Source organism: Hordeum vulgare, chromosome 6H (assembly GCF_904849725.1).
Source record: "Hordeum vulgare subsp. vulgare chromosome 6H, MorexV3_pseudomolecules_assembly, whole genome shotgun sequence".
Taxonomy (NCBI): Eukaryota; Viridiplantae; Streptophyta; class Magnoliopsida; order Poales; family Poaceae; genus Hordeum; species Hordeum vulgare.
In genome coordinates this window covers 23411373-23425860 of record NC_058523.1, presented here as the reverse complement: position 1 = coordinate 23425860, position 14488 = coordinate 23411373, and the positions used below count along the sequence as shown (strand labels likewise).

Sequence of the window (14488 nt, the reverse complement as noted above, 5' to 3'; positions counted from 1 at the left end):
AACAAGAACTTTGCATTCAACCGGAGCACGGCCAGCGAGGCACGGGCCTATGTCCACAAGCCTGGTATCTAGATGGGCTCATACTCTACTTATCCTGCTATAATAAAGCTACGAATCCTGAATACCCCATATAAAAAATTAAAATGAAAAATCTAGAAATACAAAAACCAAATAGCCTAAAAATTACTCCATCTGTCTATTAAAGGAAGGCCTGTAAATTTTCTTGAAGTCGGAGGGTGCAAGGTGTAGCAAGAACTAGCATGACTTATGCTTTTTGAAATTAATATAATTACCTACATAACAAAATATATTTTTATATTTTAGTTATTTTGAATTGTATTTGTTATTTTTTCTACGAAAATGGTCAAACCATGCATTATTTAACTTCGAACAAAAATTTAAGCTTTTCTATAGAGTTGGAAGGACTAGCATTTTATTTTAATTAGTAACATATAAGCCTAAATCAATATCGATATCTAGCGTGATGACTAGCCACCCAGCTGAACCCTGATGACGAGCGTGATTTGCGAACCTCCGGTCGAGCGATCCCGAGGCAATCACGAACTGAGGTTGAATCGCCCTCCCTGGCGATCGAGCCCCGTGAGATTGAGAGGAAAGAAGGAGGTGTAATTCGGCTTGAATCAAAGCCAGAGCGTTGGTGCGCAGGTACATGGTGAAAATGCACCAACCATGCTTCGAACCAGAGACGTCTTGCCAACATGACAACGGTAGTTACCAACAGGCAACCTTAGCACATGTGAAAAATTCGATCTAGTATGATATTTCCCTTATATAAAATAACGCATTGGTTTTCCTATTTTCATTTAAATTTTGCGTAACAGTTTTTTTCTTTAGTATTTCTTTTTCACCCTATTTTCATTTTAAAAATCATGATTTTAGGAATATCTTGAACTTTTCTTAAATTCATGAGCAAACCAAATCCATGAACTTTTCTTCAAATTCTTGATTTTTTCCTGAATCAATGTATTTTTTTATTATTCGTGCATTTTTTCAAATTTTGTGATTATCTAAAACTCACGTGAACTTGTTCTCAAATCCATTAATTTTTTAGTATGTGATTTGTTTTATATTCGATGAACGTTTTTAAAAATCAATTAACTTATTTTTTATTTTGTTTTCTTCTCTTTTTTATTAATTCATTTTCTCCTTTTTGATCTTTATTATTCTTTTGAAACTTATTCAATAAATTGAAAATTAGTTAAGAGTACCAAAATAATAGTTTAAATAATAATTAATCAATTTTTCAGATAACAGTTCATCAATTTTATAAATTCATTAACTTTCAAGAAAAGTTCGCCTATTTGAGAAATAGTTCACGAATTTAAAAAAAATCATCAATTTTGGGGAAAAAAACTCACCTATTTCTAAGAAAAAATGACGAACTTGAAAAAAATCATCATTTTTGAAAAAAAATGTTATGAGTTTTAAAAAGCTAAAGCATTTAGAAAACAAAAGGAAACCAAAAAAAGAAATGGAACAATGAAGGGAAAATGAAAACCAGACAGGTAATAGAGCGTTTTCGGAGTTTCTTTATTAGAATAAAAAAACTTTTGTAGCATGTGAGGTTGTGTTGCCTAGTTGGTCAGTGCGGTTGTGCTATTCCGAAGGGCGTGTGGTTCGAATCCTGCTGCACACACACATTCTTTTTCGACGGTTAAAAAAGAGAGAAAACATCAATAGCCGGCTCAGCGGGGAAGGATGTGCGCATACTAAATAAAATAAAAATACAGCGTATACATGAATATGACCATCGTGTTGTTTACGAAGAACACTTAGGTGTGATCGCTGGATATGTGTGAAGAATATGTGTGGTTTAGCTTGACCACGTACGTTGCTGCTACCGATATAATTTGGCGTCAAGTGTGTCGGTGGTGAGCCTGCTGCGGCTGATATTGCCGTTCGTTCTTGGCAAACCATCCATCCGTCCATCCTGGGCTGTGGAGACAGCTGGTATACGGAGCAATCGTCCAAAGCTATTTCAGTTTTCAGTCATGGTGAAACTAACCAGTGGTCCCATTTTGCGGCCTAACTAACCATCGACGGCTCAATGAGGAGGCATATGCATTATCACGTTTGGGGTCGCTATGTAACCCGGTTCCGTCCAATATCACTAGTAAAAAATAGGATTTTGGTCCTGGTAAAAACATTATCACGTTTGGGGTCGCTATGTAACCCGGTTCCGTCCAATATCACTAGTAAAAAATAGGGTTTTGGTCCTGGTAAAAACATTATTTTTAGTCGACTTACGAATCGGGACTAATGCGTGCATCAGTGTTTGTTCTAACGGCCAGGACATCGGTCGGGCCTCGGCGGGCACCAGTCTTGGTTCTTCTAGGACCTTTAGTCCCAGTTCCAACCACCAACCGGGAGTACAGGGTCTGGCTCCTGTCACAACCCCTTTAGTTTCGGTTCTTGTCTGAAACCGGGTCTAAATGGCTGTCTTCAGTCTCGGTTTTGGACACCAACTAGGACTAAAAGATTGCATATATATATGCTCGTCCCTGCCCGCTTTCTCCTTACATTTTTGGCCAGCCACCGTGTGCAGGTGTGTGCTAGTGTATTCTCAACTCCTATGCACATGAGGTATTTGATGAAATCCCCGAGGCACACTTCAGATTTTTCCCCCCTCTTCAAGCTCGACCTCCAAGCTCCATTTCCCCCCAAGATTTGTCCAGGTTTGCCGATGCACCAACTATCCAAGTGTTCTAAAAAGGATAACAACTTCATCCTAATCTGTCACTATTAGTTTAGCTCATTTCAACTTCATCCTCTCCCCGGTCCATTGCCCGTGCCGATCACATCGATCGCCTGCACCATCGTGGTGAGCCTCTTATTCTTAATTATCTTTTTTTAGGAAAAAAAATCTGACTTGTATGATTTATATAGCTACATGTATAAAATTTTTTACGTTTATTATTGTTTTTTGTTACATAGTACCATGGTTTTGGTATCCGCCCACGTCGTCTCTCGTTCGGTCTATGATTCCGATATGATATATTATCTTTTATACCTATTTGTTTGATTTAGTGTTTATGACAATTATAGCCGACCAACTGGACATAGATGTCTTTATGTATGTGAACCGGAAATTCCAACTGACCTTCTTGTTGAGAGGTTAAATCTAGTTGAAAAATAAAACCATTATTTAAAGATAAATTGAAAAGAGTTGAAGAAGAGAAGATGAAATTGGTGTTGCATGTTACCGATGTCGTTGATCTAAACAAGATTCAGATGAATGCAATGCGTTTGAAGTTTAAAAGAATTAGAAATATGCCATTGATAATGAGGCTTGGTATCATTATGTTGTTGGATCAATCGTTACCTTAATTACGATTTTGGTAGCATTTGTTGGTGCATTTAAATATTTTACATAGTCGTATGTTACTTTCAATGTATGTTTTAATTAGATTCTCTAGAGAGTTGTATGTTGTTCTATAAGGACTATATGTATGGACTTTATGTATTTATTTCTTCAGTGATAATATTTGATGAAGAACTGGTATTAATTTGGTTACTTTTCTCTATTCATGATGTTCTGTAATGTTTGTGCACGAAGTGCATTCAGTTTTTGTCGTAATCCTATCAATTTTTTAACACATGTTGTGTGGGTGAAATTATATTACTATGCCAAGTTTCAACCTATTCAAAGTTCACCTGTAGTGCTTTTTAATTTCAGAGTCATTTAGCTCAAAAATATTAAATGCATGAAAATAGCAAATGAAGTTAGGAAAGAGTTGTAAATTAATGATGTGGCTTTGAATAGTGCATATTGACCTTACAAATAGTCTGGAGTTAAACTATGTTCAAAAAATTAACCTTTTGTGATAGATGAGTTTTCCTCTGAAACCTTCGTACTTCAAAAAAGATTGTCCAGTTTGTACACGAAGTGTTTCCAATTTTTGTCATAATCCTCTCAACTTTTTAGCACATGCTATGTTGGTAAAATTATGATAACATGCCAAGTTTCAACCTTTTCAGTGCTCATCTGTAATACTTTTTAATTTTAGAATTATCTAGCTAAAAAAATGATTAAATGAATGAAAAATAGCAAATGAAGTTTCATTTTGAATGGAACCCGAAGGCCCTCCATGTGTTACTCTAAAAAAACATGGTTGGTGCATGCACGACGTGACACGCTCACTATATGCTACAGTCGTGCACGTTTAGTGAATTTTGCACACAACTCACCTCGTGCACACAGTCCACTCCTCGGTGGAGGATGGATCCACGCAGCTCCTCTCCTCTCCTCTCCTCTCCCTATAAATCCGGAGGCCATGTATGCATTGCTCATATCCTCCATCCATCCAAAGGCAGAGCGGTAGCAGCTTGTTCATCTCATATCATGCAGGCATAGTTAGCAAGTTAACTAGCCTACTTAGCCGATCTGTAACACGGCACACTTTAGCTAGCCAGCCACCATTAATTCAGAAGCCGATGGCTGCTACGCATGCATTCTTCTCCTTCTCCTCCGTCGAGCCAGTGCTCCAATATTCGGCTTCACCGGTAGCTGGAAATGGTGGCTGGAGCGGCCGCAACCGTGGCTTCTTCCGCCCTTTGACGGTGATATGTCCTGGGCGGGAACCTGCGTCCGATGAGCTGTCCGATGATTTTAACTTCCAGGTGTGTATGTATAGTGGCCGGTTCATGCATTTTTTGAGTTACACCAGGCATCGATTTCATACCTATCAGAGCTAATGTTGAACCTAGCTCCTTGAATCTCACCAGGCTGTTGTCATAAAAGTCACATTCCACGGAAAGAGAAAAAAGGATACTTAGTCGTAGGAGAAACTAGTTAGTAAATACTCCCTCAGTAAATTATTATAAGTGTTTAGATTACTAAATTAGTGTTCTGAAGGCTTTTATATTAGTTTACGGAGGGAATAGAAGGGAGGCTTGAACCTTGGCTATCCCACCACCTCCTTTTCTATATCCTCAGTTTACAAGTCATTTTAGGATGTTGTGTCTACTCAGAACGGAGGAGATAAAGAAAATGTGTATTTCATTCATAAATTATTAATATCTCTTTTTTGTGGTTGATAATGATATCTCTTTTTTGTGGTTGATAATGATATCTCTTTTTGAATGAGAAAATTTCTGGATCCTTACCTCTTGTTATTGTTTTTGAAGATGTTGATAGAATATAATAGTTTTGGAAAGTGTCAGTCGACTGAGACTTCATTATGTCTCAGTCGATGCTATATCCCTTTGATTTTGCATCCAGATCCGTACAAAATTATCTTATCAACTTTTCTTCTTATTTCGTGTATGCTGTGTTACTTGATTGACACTTAGTTAAAGTGTCAGTCGACTGAGACCTAACCATATCCAAAATATAAACATACATTATTGACGGAGGATAACCTCGGGGTAGGCACATCAAGCCTACTCCGTCGCCTTCAAACAAGGCACGGGACGGATGCTTTCTCGCACGTCGGCTCCTCTTGGCCGGATGCGGGGCCGTGTCGGCTCCGCTCCTCCTGGCCAAATGCGCGACCCGCGGCGGCTAGGACTAGACGAATCGCCATCCGGCTCGATGGCCACCCGCCAGCCGAATGGTGATCACCTGTCACATCAACATGACTGATGCGACCGGTGCCCACGACTGAGGACAGGTTGGCTCAACACTGGTACTGCGGAGTGGGGAGCTCGTGGCTACAGTGGAGGCGGCAGTACTGCTGACCAACGTCCGCTGCTGCGGTCGCCCTCGCACAATGCCGGCATGCCTCCACCCACTCCATTACCTGCCCCGGCGTGGCTACAGTGGACCCGGCCGTACCGCTGACCACGCCGGGTCCCGCACCGATGACGGCCATAGTGTCGCACGAGCCGTGCCGGACGGGCATGCTCCAATCCCATCGGCCAGCCGGCGGGCCCCAGCATCCGACGGGACCCTCCAACCGGCGGGCCCCGCAGGCGACAAGATTGCTAAGTCATGGGGCCCTCTGGCCGGCCTGAGGGGCTTCCAGCCAGGTCCGCCCTATGTACCTTATATCATTATTGTACGTCGGGGGGGTCCCTATAAATCCCCCTAGTCCTTCTCCATGCAGAGGGTCAGCCCATCCCACGCACGAACTCACACACACACATGAGAGGTAGAATACGAGCCGACTGCTCCTTCTTCCTCCTCCGTCGAACAGCTCAAGGAGCCACCTGTAAACACTTTGGTTCATCAATCATCCCGGTAGTACTAGGGGTGTTACCTCCCATGGAGGGCCCCGAACCTGGGTACATCGTGTGTCTCGCGCCGCTTGTACCAATCCTGTTACCGGAGTCCGCCGATGTCCTTCGGCGCCAACCACTCTCGATAAGCCACCCCATGGCATCTGTCCCGAGAAAACAACCATAGTTCGCACCCACCACGGGGCCGTCCGCGGCGCCGACCGGAGTTATGCTCCGGGCGGGGCCCCTCGCCAGCTCCGTCGGACGCCTCGCATCCAGACTGATCAGCACGCCCGTGGAGCTCTCCTCCGCGGAAGTTTCCGCGAGGCTGGCCGTTGGCTCTGCCTACCTCGCAGGCTCCACCGCAGGCCCCATTGTCGAGCTGCGCCGCGGCGACGCCGCCCTCGACGTTGACGCTCTTTGCGTGCTCTTCAATGAGATGCGCCACGACGACGCGCCGGAGTCCGACGACTAACCTAGCGAGGTACTTGATGAGATGCGCCACGAGTATGGAGGAAGTGATGGTCGCCGGCTCCAGCACTAGCTCAGGCCATGTCAGGGCCGTGGCAGACGCCGATGCGGCTCGTCCGGGTCCGTCCGACCCTCTCCACGCCTCTCTGCGGGGGCTGAGAACCCCCATCGCACTATCCACGAACCCGCCCGACACCACGGCCGAGCTGGACGAAGCTCGCAAACAGCTGTTTGCAGAGGGGACCAACCTTGCGGTCGCCAAGCGCCGGATGGAGGCCACGCAACGCGAGTACAACTCCACTTACGGCTTCAATCTGGCTGGCAACGGTCCCAGGCGGCGTGGTGAGATTGGTTACCGTGGCCACGTTGTCACCGACATCCTCGGCGGCAAGCTGCCCGTCTACGACACTCCCGCAACCAACATTCAGGCCACCCAGGTGGCCCATGAGGAGATGGCCACCATGGAGGGCGATGAGCGTGCACGACAGGAGAAGCACGTTCAGGAGCTGCTTGCCACTGCCAACGAGCAATAAGGTTGCCTCGAACCAGACCATGCCTTTTCCTATCCCCTCGTTATGAGTAAGAGGACCCGGGGGCACCTAGCGGCCGCCAGCCGACCAAGCATTCCACATCCCCTGCCGCTCTGGCCAGAAGACCGACGGGACCCGCGGCCGACGCACTCAGCGCCAAAACGAGCTACCGACAGACTCGAGCCGGCTCCACGAGCCGGACGGAGGAGCCGAACGGCCGCCTCAAGGCCCTACTCCACCCCCGCGGCGGGAGCTGGCTGACTCACCCTTGCCTGCCTTTCGGCCGGAATTCGCAGCCCGGATCTGACCGCATGTCCCTCGCAATGAGAATGACGACTGCATCCGCCTCGACCGGCTGGCGCAGTCGGCCCTCCAGGAAGAGGAGGGCCCTATCGGTCCGGCATGCTTTGGCCCCCGGATCCGCGGAGAGCCGTTTCCAGCTGGCTTCACACTCCCTCACGACACTCCAAAGTACAACGACACCACCAAGCCACAGGACTAGATGATCGACTACACCACTGCAGTCGGCATCGCCACGGGGAACAAGCACGTAGCCATCCTCTACGTGCCGCTCATGTTGACCGGGTCGGCCCGGACCTGGCTTAACAGCCTGCCGGCCGGCAGCGTCAACACCTTGGTCGACTTCAAAGAGGCCTTCGTCCGCAACGTCACGAGCACCTAAAAGCGCCCTGGACGCCCCCACGAGCTGGCTATGTGCGTCCAAAAGCCGGACGAGCCCTCCGCGACTCTGTCACGCGCTAGACTGAGCTGCGCAACTCCTGCGAAGGAGTCCATGAGGTGCAGGCCATTTAGTACTTCATCGAGGGGTACCGAGACAACACCCTCCTCAAGCACAAGCTCATATGCTCCGAGCCGACTACGCTGGCTACGCTCATGGACAAGTACGCCGAGCACAAGCTTCATGTGCGTTCGGATGTGAAGCCGGTCAAACAACCATTGCGCCACTTCTCCGAAGAGAAGCGATGCGCCATAGGAGAAGAGATCGCCCGGCTGCTTGCAGCCGGCTGCATCATGGAGGTTTTCCACTCGGACTGGCTAGCCAACCTAGTCCTGATACTGAAGAAGAACAAGCCATGGCGCATGTGTATTGACTACACGAGCTTGAACAAGGCATGTCCAAAGAACCCTCTCGCCCTGCCACGGGTAAAACTAGTGATCGACTCCACGGCCGGCTGCGATTTGTTGTCTTTCTTGGACGCATACTCCGGCTACCATCAGATCAAGTTGGATCCGGCCGACCGGCTCAAGACCTCCTTCGTCACCACCTTTGGAGCCTACTGTTACACCCCCATGACATTCAGCCTGAAGAATGCACGCGCAACCTTCCGGTGAAGCACGCAGAAATGCCTCCTGCCACAGATTGGCAGGAACGTACACGTCTACGTTGACGACATCGTCATCAAAACCAAGAAGCATTTCAATCTCCTCGACTATTTGCGGGAGACCTTATCCAACCTGCGCGAGTACAAGATCCGGCTCAATCCGAAGAAGTGCGTCGTCAAAGTCCCGGCTGGCCGTCTCCTGGGCTACTTCGTGTCGGTGCGCGACATTGAAGCCAACCTCGAGAAGATCAAGGCCATCGAGCGTATGGCCTGGCCGACTGGACTCAATGACGTCCAGCAGTTCGCCGGCTGCCTAGCCTCCCTCAGCCGGTTCATCAACCTACTGGGGGAGAAGACGCTTCTCCTCTACCAACTGATGAAAAAGACCACCAAGTGCGAGTGGAACGACCAGGCGGATGAGGCCTTCCGCGGCCTAAAGCACGCCCTCTCCAATGCGCCCGTCTTGGCCGCGCCAGCGGAGAAATAGCCGATGCTCGCGTACATCGCGGCGACCACCCGCGTGGTCAGCGTAGTCCTGGTGGTGGAGCGACCGGAGGAGGGCAGGGTGTTTCCGGTTCAGCGTCCTGTCTACTGTCTAAGCAAAGTCCTCTCCACTTCCAAGCAGAACTACACCCACTATCAGAAGATGTGCTACGGCATATACTTCGCTGCCAAGAAGATAAAGCAATACTTCGAGGAGCACACCATCACGATGGTGAGTACATCTCCACATTCAGAGATCTTGGGCAACCGGGATGCCACAGGCTGGATCGCCAAGTGGTCCATTGCCATGGACGACCACGACATCCTATACGAGTCGTGCACCACCATCAGGTCCCAGGCGGTGGCTGACTTCCTTGTTGACTGGACCGAGATCCAATTCCTCCCGCCGCCTCCCAACTCCACGCATTGGCGGATGCACTTCAACGGCTCCAAGATGCGGACCGGCTTGGGTGCCGGCATCATCCTATCGTCCCCGAAAGGGGACCTGCTCATGTACTCCCTCCAGATCCACTTCGCCGCCTCCAACGACGTTGCTGAGTATGAGGCGCTCGCACATGGCCTCCGGCTCGCCAAAGAAATCAACATCCGATGAATCCTTTGCTTTGGCGACTCCGATCTGATGGTGCAGCAAGTCTCTGGCGAATGGGACGCTAGAGACTCCAACATGGCCAGCTACCGCTTCCTTGTGCAGCAACTCACTGGCTCCTTCGAGGGCCGCGAGTTCCACCATGTCCTCCGAGCAGACAACGAGGTGGCGGGTGCGCTAGCAAAAATTGGCTCCACTTGGCAAGCATTCCCGGTCGGCGTCTCCGTCGAGCAGCTGCACAAGCCGTCAATCAAGCCGTCTCCGGAGTCGACATCGATCTTCGTACCCGTGGACCCATCCGGCCCAACGGGACCGGAGACCGCGCCGACTCCATCAGCTCCGCCTCCTTCGCTGGCTCCACCAGCTCCGTGTGCGACATCAACATTGTCAGCTTCGCCAACATCGCCGACTGCGATGAACCCAACGTCTAGCCCACCCGGCTCTGAGCCCGCAACCATCATGAAGGTAGACGGCGGGTCGTCTACGACCGTAATCCCAGGGACTGACTCCGTCTTAGGGACTTCAACGACAAACCCGAGGGCTATGGCTGCCCCTGGTCCTCAACCCGAGCCGGAGCCGGCTCGTGTCTTGGCCCCAACATGTGCCCAGCCCATCATCACCTTCCTCCTATGAGGCGAGCTCCAACCCGACGAGGCTGAGGCGCGGCAGATCCAGCGTCGATCTTCCGCCTACGCCATCATCAACCGCGAGCTGGTTCGGCGCAGCACGACCGGCGTGTTCCAACGCTACGTCGAATCAGAAAAGGGACAAGAAATCCTCAAAGACATCCACCAGGGCGAGTGCGGGCATCACGCCGCCTCCAGAACCCTGGTGGCCAAGGCATTCCGACATGGGTTTTACTGGCTCACGGCCCTAGAGGAAGCAACGGCCATGGTCGACAAGTGCGAAGGCTGCCAACGCTTCAGCACGCAGAGCCACGTGCCGGCATCTGCTTCAAGACCATCCCCTTTCGTGGCCTTTCACCGTCTACGGGCTCGATATGGTGGGACCATTAAAGACGGCCCGAGGCGGCATGACGCACCTTTTCGTGGTCGTCGACAAGTTCACCAAGTGGATCGAAGCGAGACCCATCAAGAAGCTAGATGGTCCAACAGCCGTCCGGTTCGTCCGCTACGGCATCACTGTCCGCTACGGCATCCCCCACAACATCATCTCCGCACAGGAGAGGTAGAACACGAGCGGGCTGCTCCTTCTTCCTCCTCCGTCGAACAACTCAAGGAGCAACCTGTAAACACTTTGGTTCATCAACCATCCCGGCAAGACTAGGGGTGTTACCTCCCACGAAGGATGCCGAACCTGGGTACATCGTGTGTCTCGCGCCGCTTGTACCAATTCCGTTACCGGAGCCCGCCGGTGTCCTTCGGCCTGAACCACTCTCGATAAGCCACCCATGGCATCTGTCCCGAGAAAACGACGACAATTATCATAAAAGTATATTTAATGGAGAGTCCAATAATTGTAAGTACCGTAAACTATGTTCTGTTTGAAAAGAAGTTTGCTTCTTTGCGTGCAACAACAGGAAAGCCTAACGAATGTTCAAGCATTGTTGCATCACCATCCAATGACTCGACGAGGCTTATTGACAACCGTTGATCACCTCAAGCGCCTCTGCATCGACCACTATTTCCAAGACGAGATAGACACCATCGTGGGCTCATGTACGGATCTCATCGATGGTGACGATCTGCTTGATGCAACCCTTTCATTGCGGTTGATGAGAGAAGCTGGATATTGTGTTTCGGCAGGTCAGTAAAATACATGCTTAGCATATCAAGACAGATAAACACACAAGTTTGGGAAGCTTGAGTGTAGTATTGATCTATGAAATGAATTTTGCGCGATAATTTTTCTGAAACAAAAATTCAGAGTAGCCTAGTCTAGTACAAATGTAAGAGTTTTCTTGTGGAATGTACAAGCACCTCGGTTGAGACGTATTCTTCTCATGATGTATGACGCTGGCTAAGAGCCCTTCTCCATGGCTTCGCAGACAATGTTCTTCGGAAGTTCGCAAACGATGATGGTGATTTCAACCTTGGGCTCAGCAAAGACATTAGAGGGCTGCTGAGCTTGCAAGACATGTCATACCTCAACATGGGAGAATCATCACTCTACAAGGCAAATGAATTCTCAAGCAAACATCTTAGATTTGCATGTAAGTATTTGGAGCCAAACCTTGCAAGATATGTAAGGCGGTCACTAGACCATCCCTATCATGTGAGCCTGATGCAATACAAGGCAAGGCACCATCTAAGCTACCTGCAGAACTTGCCCACTAGGAACATGGCAATTGAGAATCTGGCACGTGCAGAGTTTCACAATAAGAAGTTGCAGCATCAGAGGGAGATGCAAGAGGTTCAGAGGTATAAACATAATAAACTACTACCTTTCCACGATTAATTTTGTAAAAAGTGGCAAATATGCCCACCCTCTTGATAATAGAAAAACACTAGAACTCTTGGCCAAATTTTATAAATTAGTATTTTTGGTTGATAATGTATTCCCGTAATTGAAAGAGTGGTGGTTTTTACTAGATGAAAATCTCCCTTTCACACAGATGGTGGATGGATCTGGGATTGGCTCAAGATGTACCGGCTGCAAGGGACCAAGTTCTTAAATGGTACATGTGGCCCATGACTCTCCTAGAGGATTTCTCCTTCTCTAGATATCGGATCGAGGTCACAAAGATAATATCCATAGTCTACATTGTGGATGACATCTTTGATCTTGTCGCCACACAAGAGGAGCTCTCCCTCTTTAATGAAGCTGTCAAAACGTGAGCATTCATGAATAAGATTGATAATTTTTACTAAAGAAATATAGTTGCATTTCTTCATAATTAAATAGCGTATTTAATATGTCAATTCGCATATTCAAACTTCTTTAACTTTGAGCTATAATACATGAAGATGTTTTAAGATTGGTGTGAAATAAACATTGTGCCTTTAAGATAAATATTTTCATATATTTTATATTTTTATAATTACTTATTGTGTATTCATACAAACCAGTGCACACTACCATCGTAGCCCGTGTATAAGGTTTTAACTACTAGAATTAGTTAAGACCCTATACATGATGTAAAAAATGTCGTTATAGAAGTTTAACACACAGATTGCACATTTTGACAGGTGGGATCTTGCAGCTGCTGACTCACTTCCTAACTACATGATATCATGTTACAAGGCTCTTTACACCATTACAAATGATATTGCCGATATGGCAAGAAAAGAGCATGGAGCGAACCCTATCAATCATCTCAAGAAAGCTGTATGTGCACTAAGACTATTTCTGCAGTTCTCTTTAGTTCCATTTTCCTAAGAAACTAAACAGTACCAGCTAAAATATTTAAGTGTGTTGTACAATTTGGAGTATCTTATCCTATGTATGATTATTTGTTGTTCCTTTCTTTTGACCGTCCTCTCCCTCCCCACACCACCTGCTCCTTTTCCGGTTTCTGTTTTTCTCGACCGACTTTCCATGAATAATGTCAACTGACCCATGATTTATTTGCTTACCAAAAATTCATATTATTTTATTTGGTAAGACAGTAAGTAATAAGAATTGATACAATTATTTAAAGTGCATTTTTGGTACCTAATCACACTAACACTAAAATGGCTGGTAAACCATGGTGATTACATACAAAATATGTGAGCCCCTATTGCAATGCACGAGAAATTACCTAGTTGTATGTACAAAACTAATAGATGATAAAATAACACTTAAGAATTAATCTTATCTTCCTGCCTTTTTCTTCTTACAGTGGGCAACTTTGTTTGATGGATTCATGATCGAGGGAAAGTGGTTATCTACTAATCGTGTCCCTACATCCGATGACTACCTAAGAAACGGAATCATCACTTCAGGAGCACCACTTGTTCTCCTACATATTTTCTTCATGTTGGGGCATGATTTGACAGAGGGAAACAAAGACAACATTCATCCGGTCATCTCCTGCCCTGCAAAGATCATGAGGCTCTGGGACGACTTGGGTAGTGCAAAGGTTAGAAAACAAAAGAATGTTATCAAATAACATATTAGGATTAACCTAATAATTTAGTTTACGTAAAATCATTCAGTTCATATCCTAGTGGATGTGCATCCACGTCGACATTGACCAAATTAGGCATGACCCGACACTTTTATTCTTCGTCTAATGCAGGATGAATCACAAGAAGGACTAGACGGATCATATAGAGAGTTATACCAGAGAGAAAATCCTCATGGTGATGCCGATGAGCACATGCTGGAGATGATTGCTGGTGAATGGGAGTGTCTAAATAAGGAATGTTTCTCTGGGATAAAGTCGACATTATCGCATAGCTTCATCGCGGCATCACTAAACTTTGCGAGGATGGTGCGCGTCATGTATAGCTACGACGATGAGCAGAAACTTCCCATCCTTGAGGATTACACCAGGATGTTGCTCTTGTAAATCATGTATTCTAGCACATTGTATATAAGTCTTATAAATGTAGTGCATCATTTTTCTGTAAGGTTGTCATGTAGGATCTTGTCTAGCATCCTGCATCATTAGCATATGTTTTTCAAGTGTAAAGACGATAAATATACCTGGAAAAGTTCTGAACCGCCAGCAAGGCCATACTGTGTTGTGATGTGTCATAAGATGCATATGAATTTATGGGAATTGAGCCCTATTGAATATTTTGTATATGAAATTGTAAATGTATGAAAATAGTGTTGTGTGGTGCAGCTTTATGACGATGTGAATATTGTTATGGTGTAATACGTGGCTTAAATTTAGCTACAGCAATGCTATGTGTACATATGAAGGAAATGGTTCAAGAACTCTACAAGGGCACCAATCTAATAAGGGCAAAGCAAAAGACTCT

The 14488-nt window shown here is 46.7% G+C and overlaps 1 protein-coding gene across 1 annotated transcript; it reads left to right on the top strand.

The window, feature by feature from the left end:
* Positions 1–4310: 4310 nt before the first annotated feature.
* On the top strand, positions 4311–14256 carry LOC123405970 (S-(+)-linalool synthase, chloroplastic-like). The gene is made up of 7 exons (XM_045099478.1): positions 4311–4641; positions 11155–11380; positions 11623–11995; positions 12190–12408; positions 12764–12902; positions 13399–13638; positions 13798–14256. The coding sequence occupies exons 1-7, from the start codon at positions 4456–4458 to the stop codon at positions 14068–14070; spliced, it is 1656 nt and encodes a 551-aa protein (XP_044955413.1). The 5' UTR covers positions 4311–4455; the 3' UTR covers positions 14071–14256.
* Positions 14257–14488: the final 232 nt, after the last annotated feature.

Excerpts from the sequence above, each read along its gene's own strand:
- LOC123405970 (XM_045099478.1), top strand. The coding sequence starts at position 4,456 with ATGGCTGCTACGCATGCATTCTTCTCCTTCTCCTCCGTCGAGCCAGTG. Across the intron at positions 11,996-12,189 it reads GAGATGCAAGAGGTTCAGAG|ATGGTGGATGGATCTGGGAT; the intron begins GTATAAACATAA and ends CCTTTCACACAG. Across the intron at positions 12,903-13,398 it reads TCAATCATCTCAAGAAAGCT|TGGGCAACTTTGTTTGATGG; the intron begins GTATGTGCACTA and ends TTCTTCTTACAG.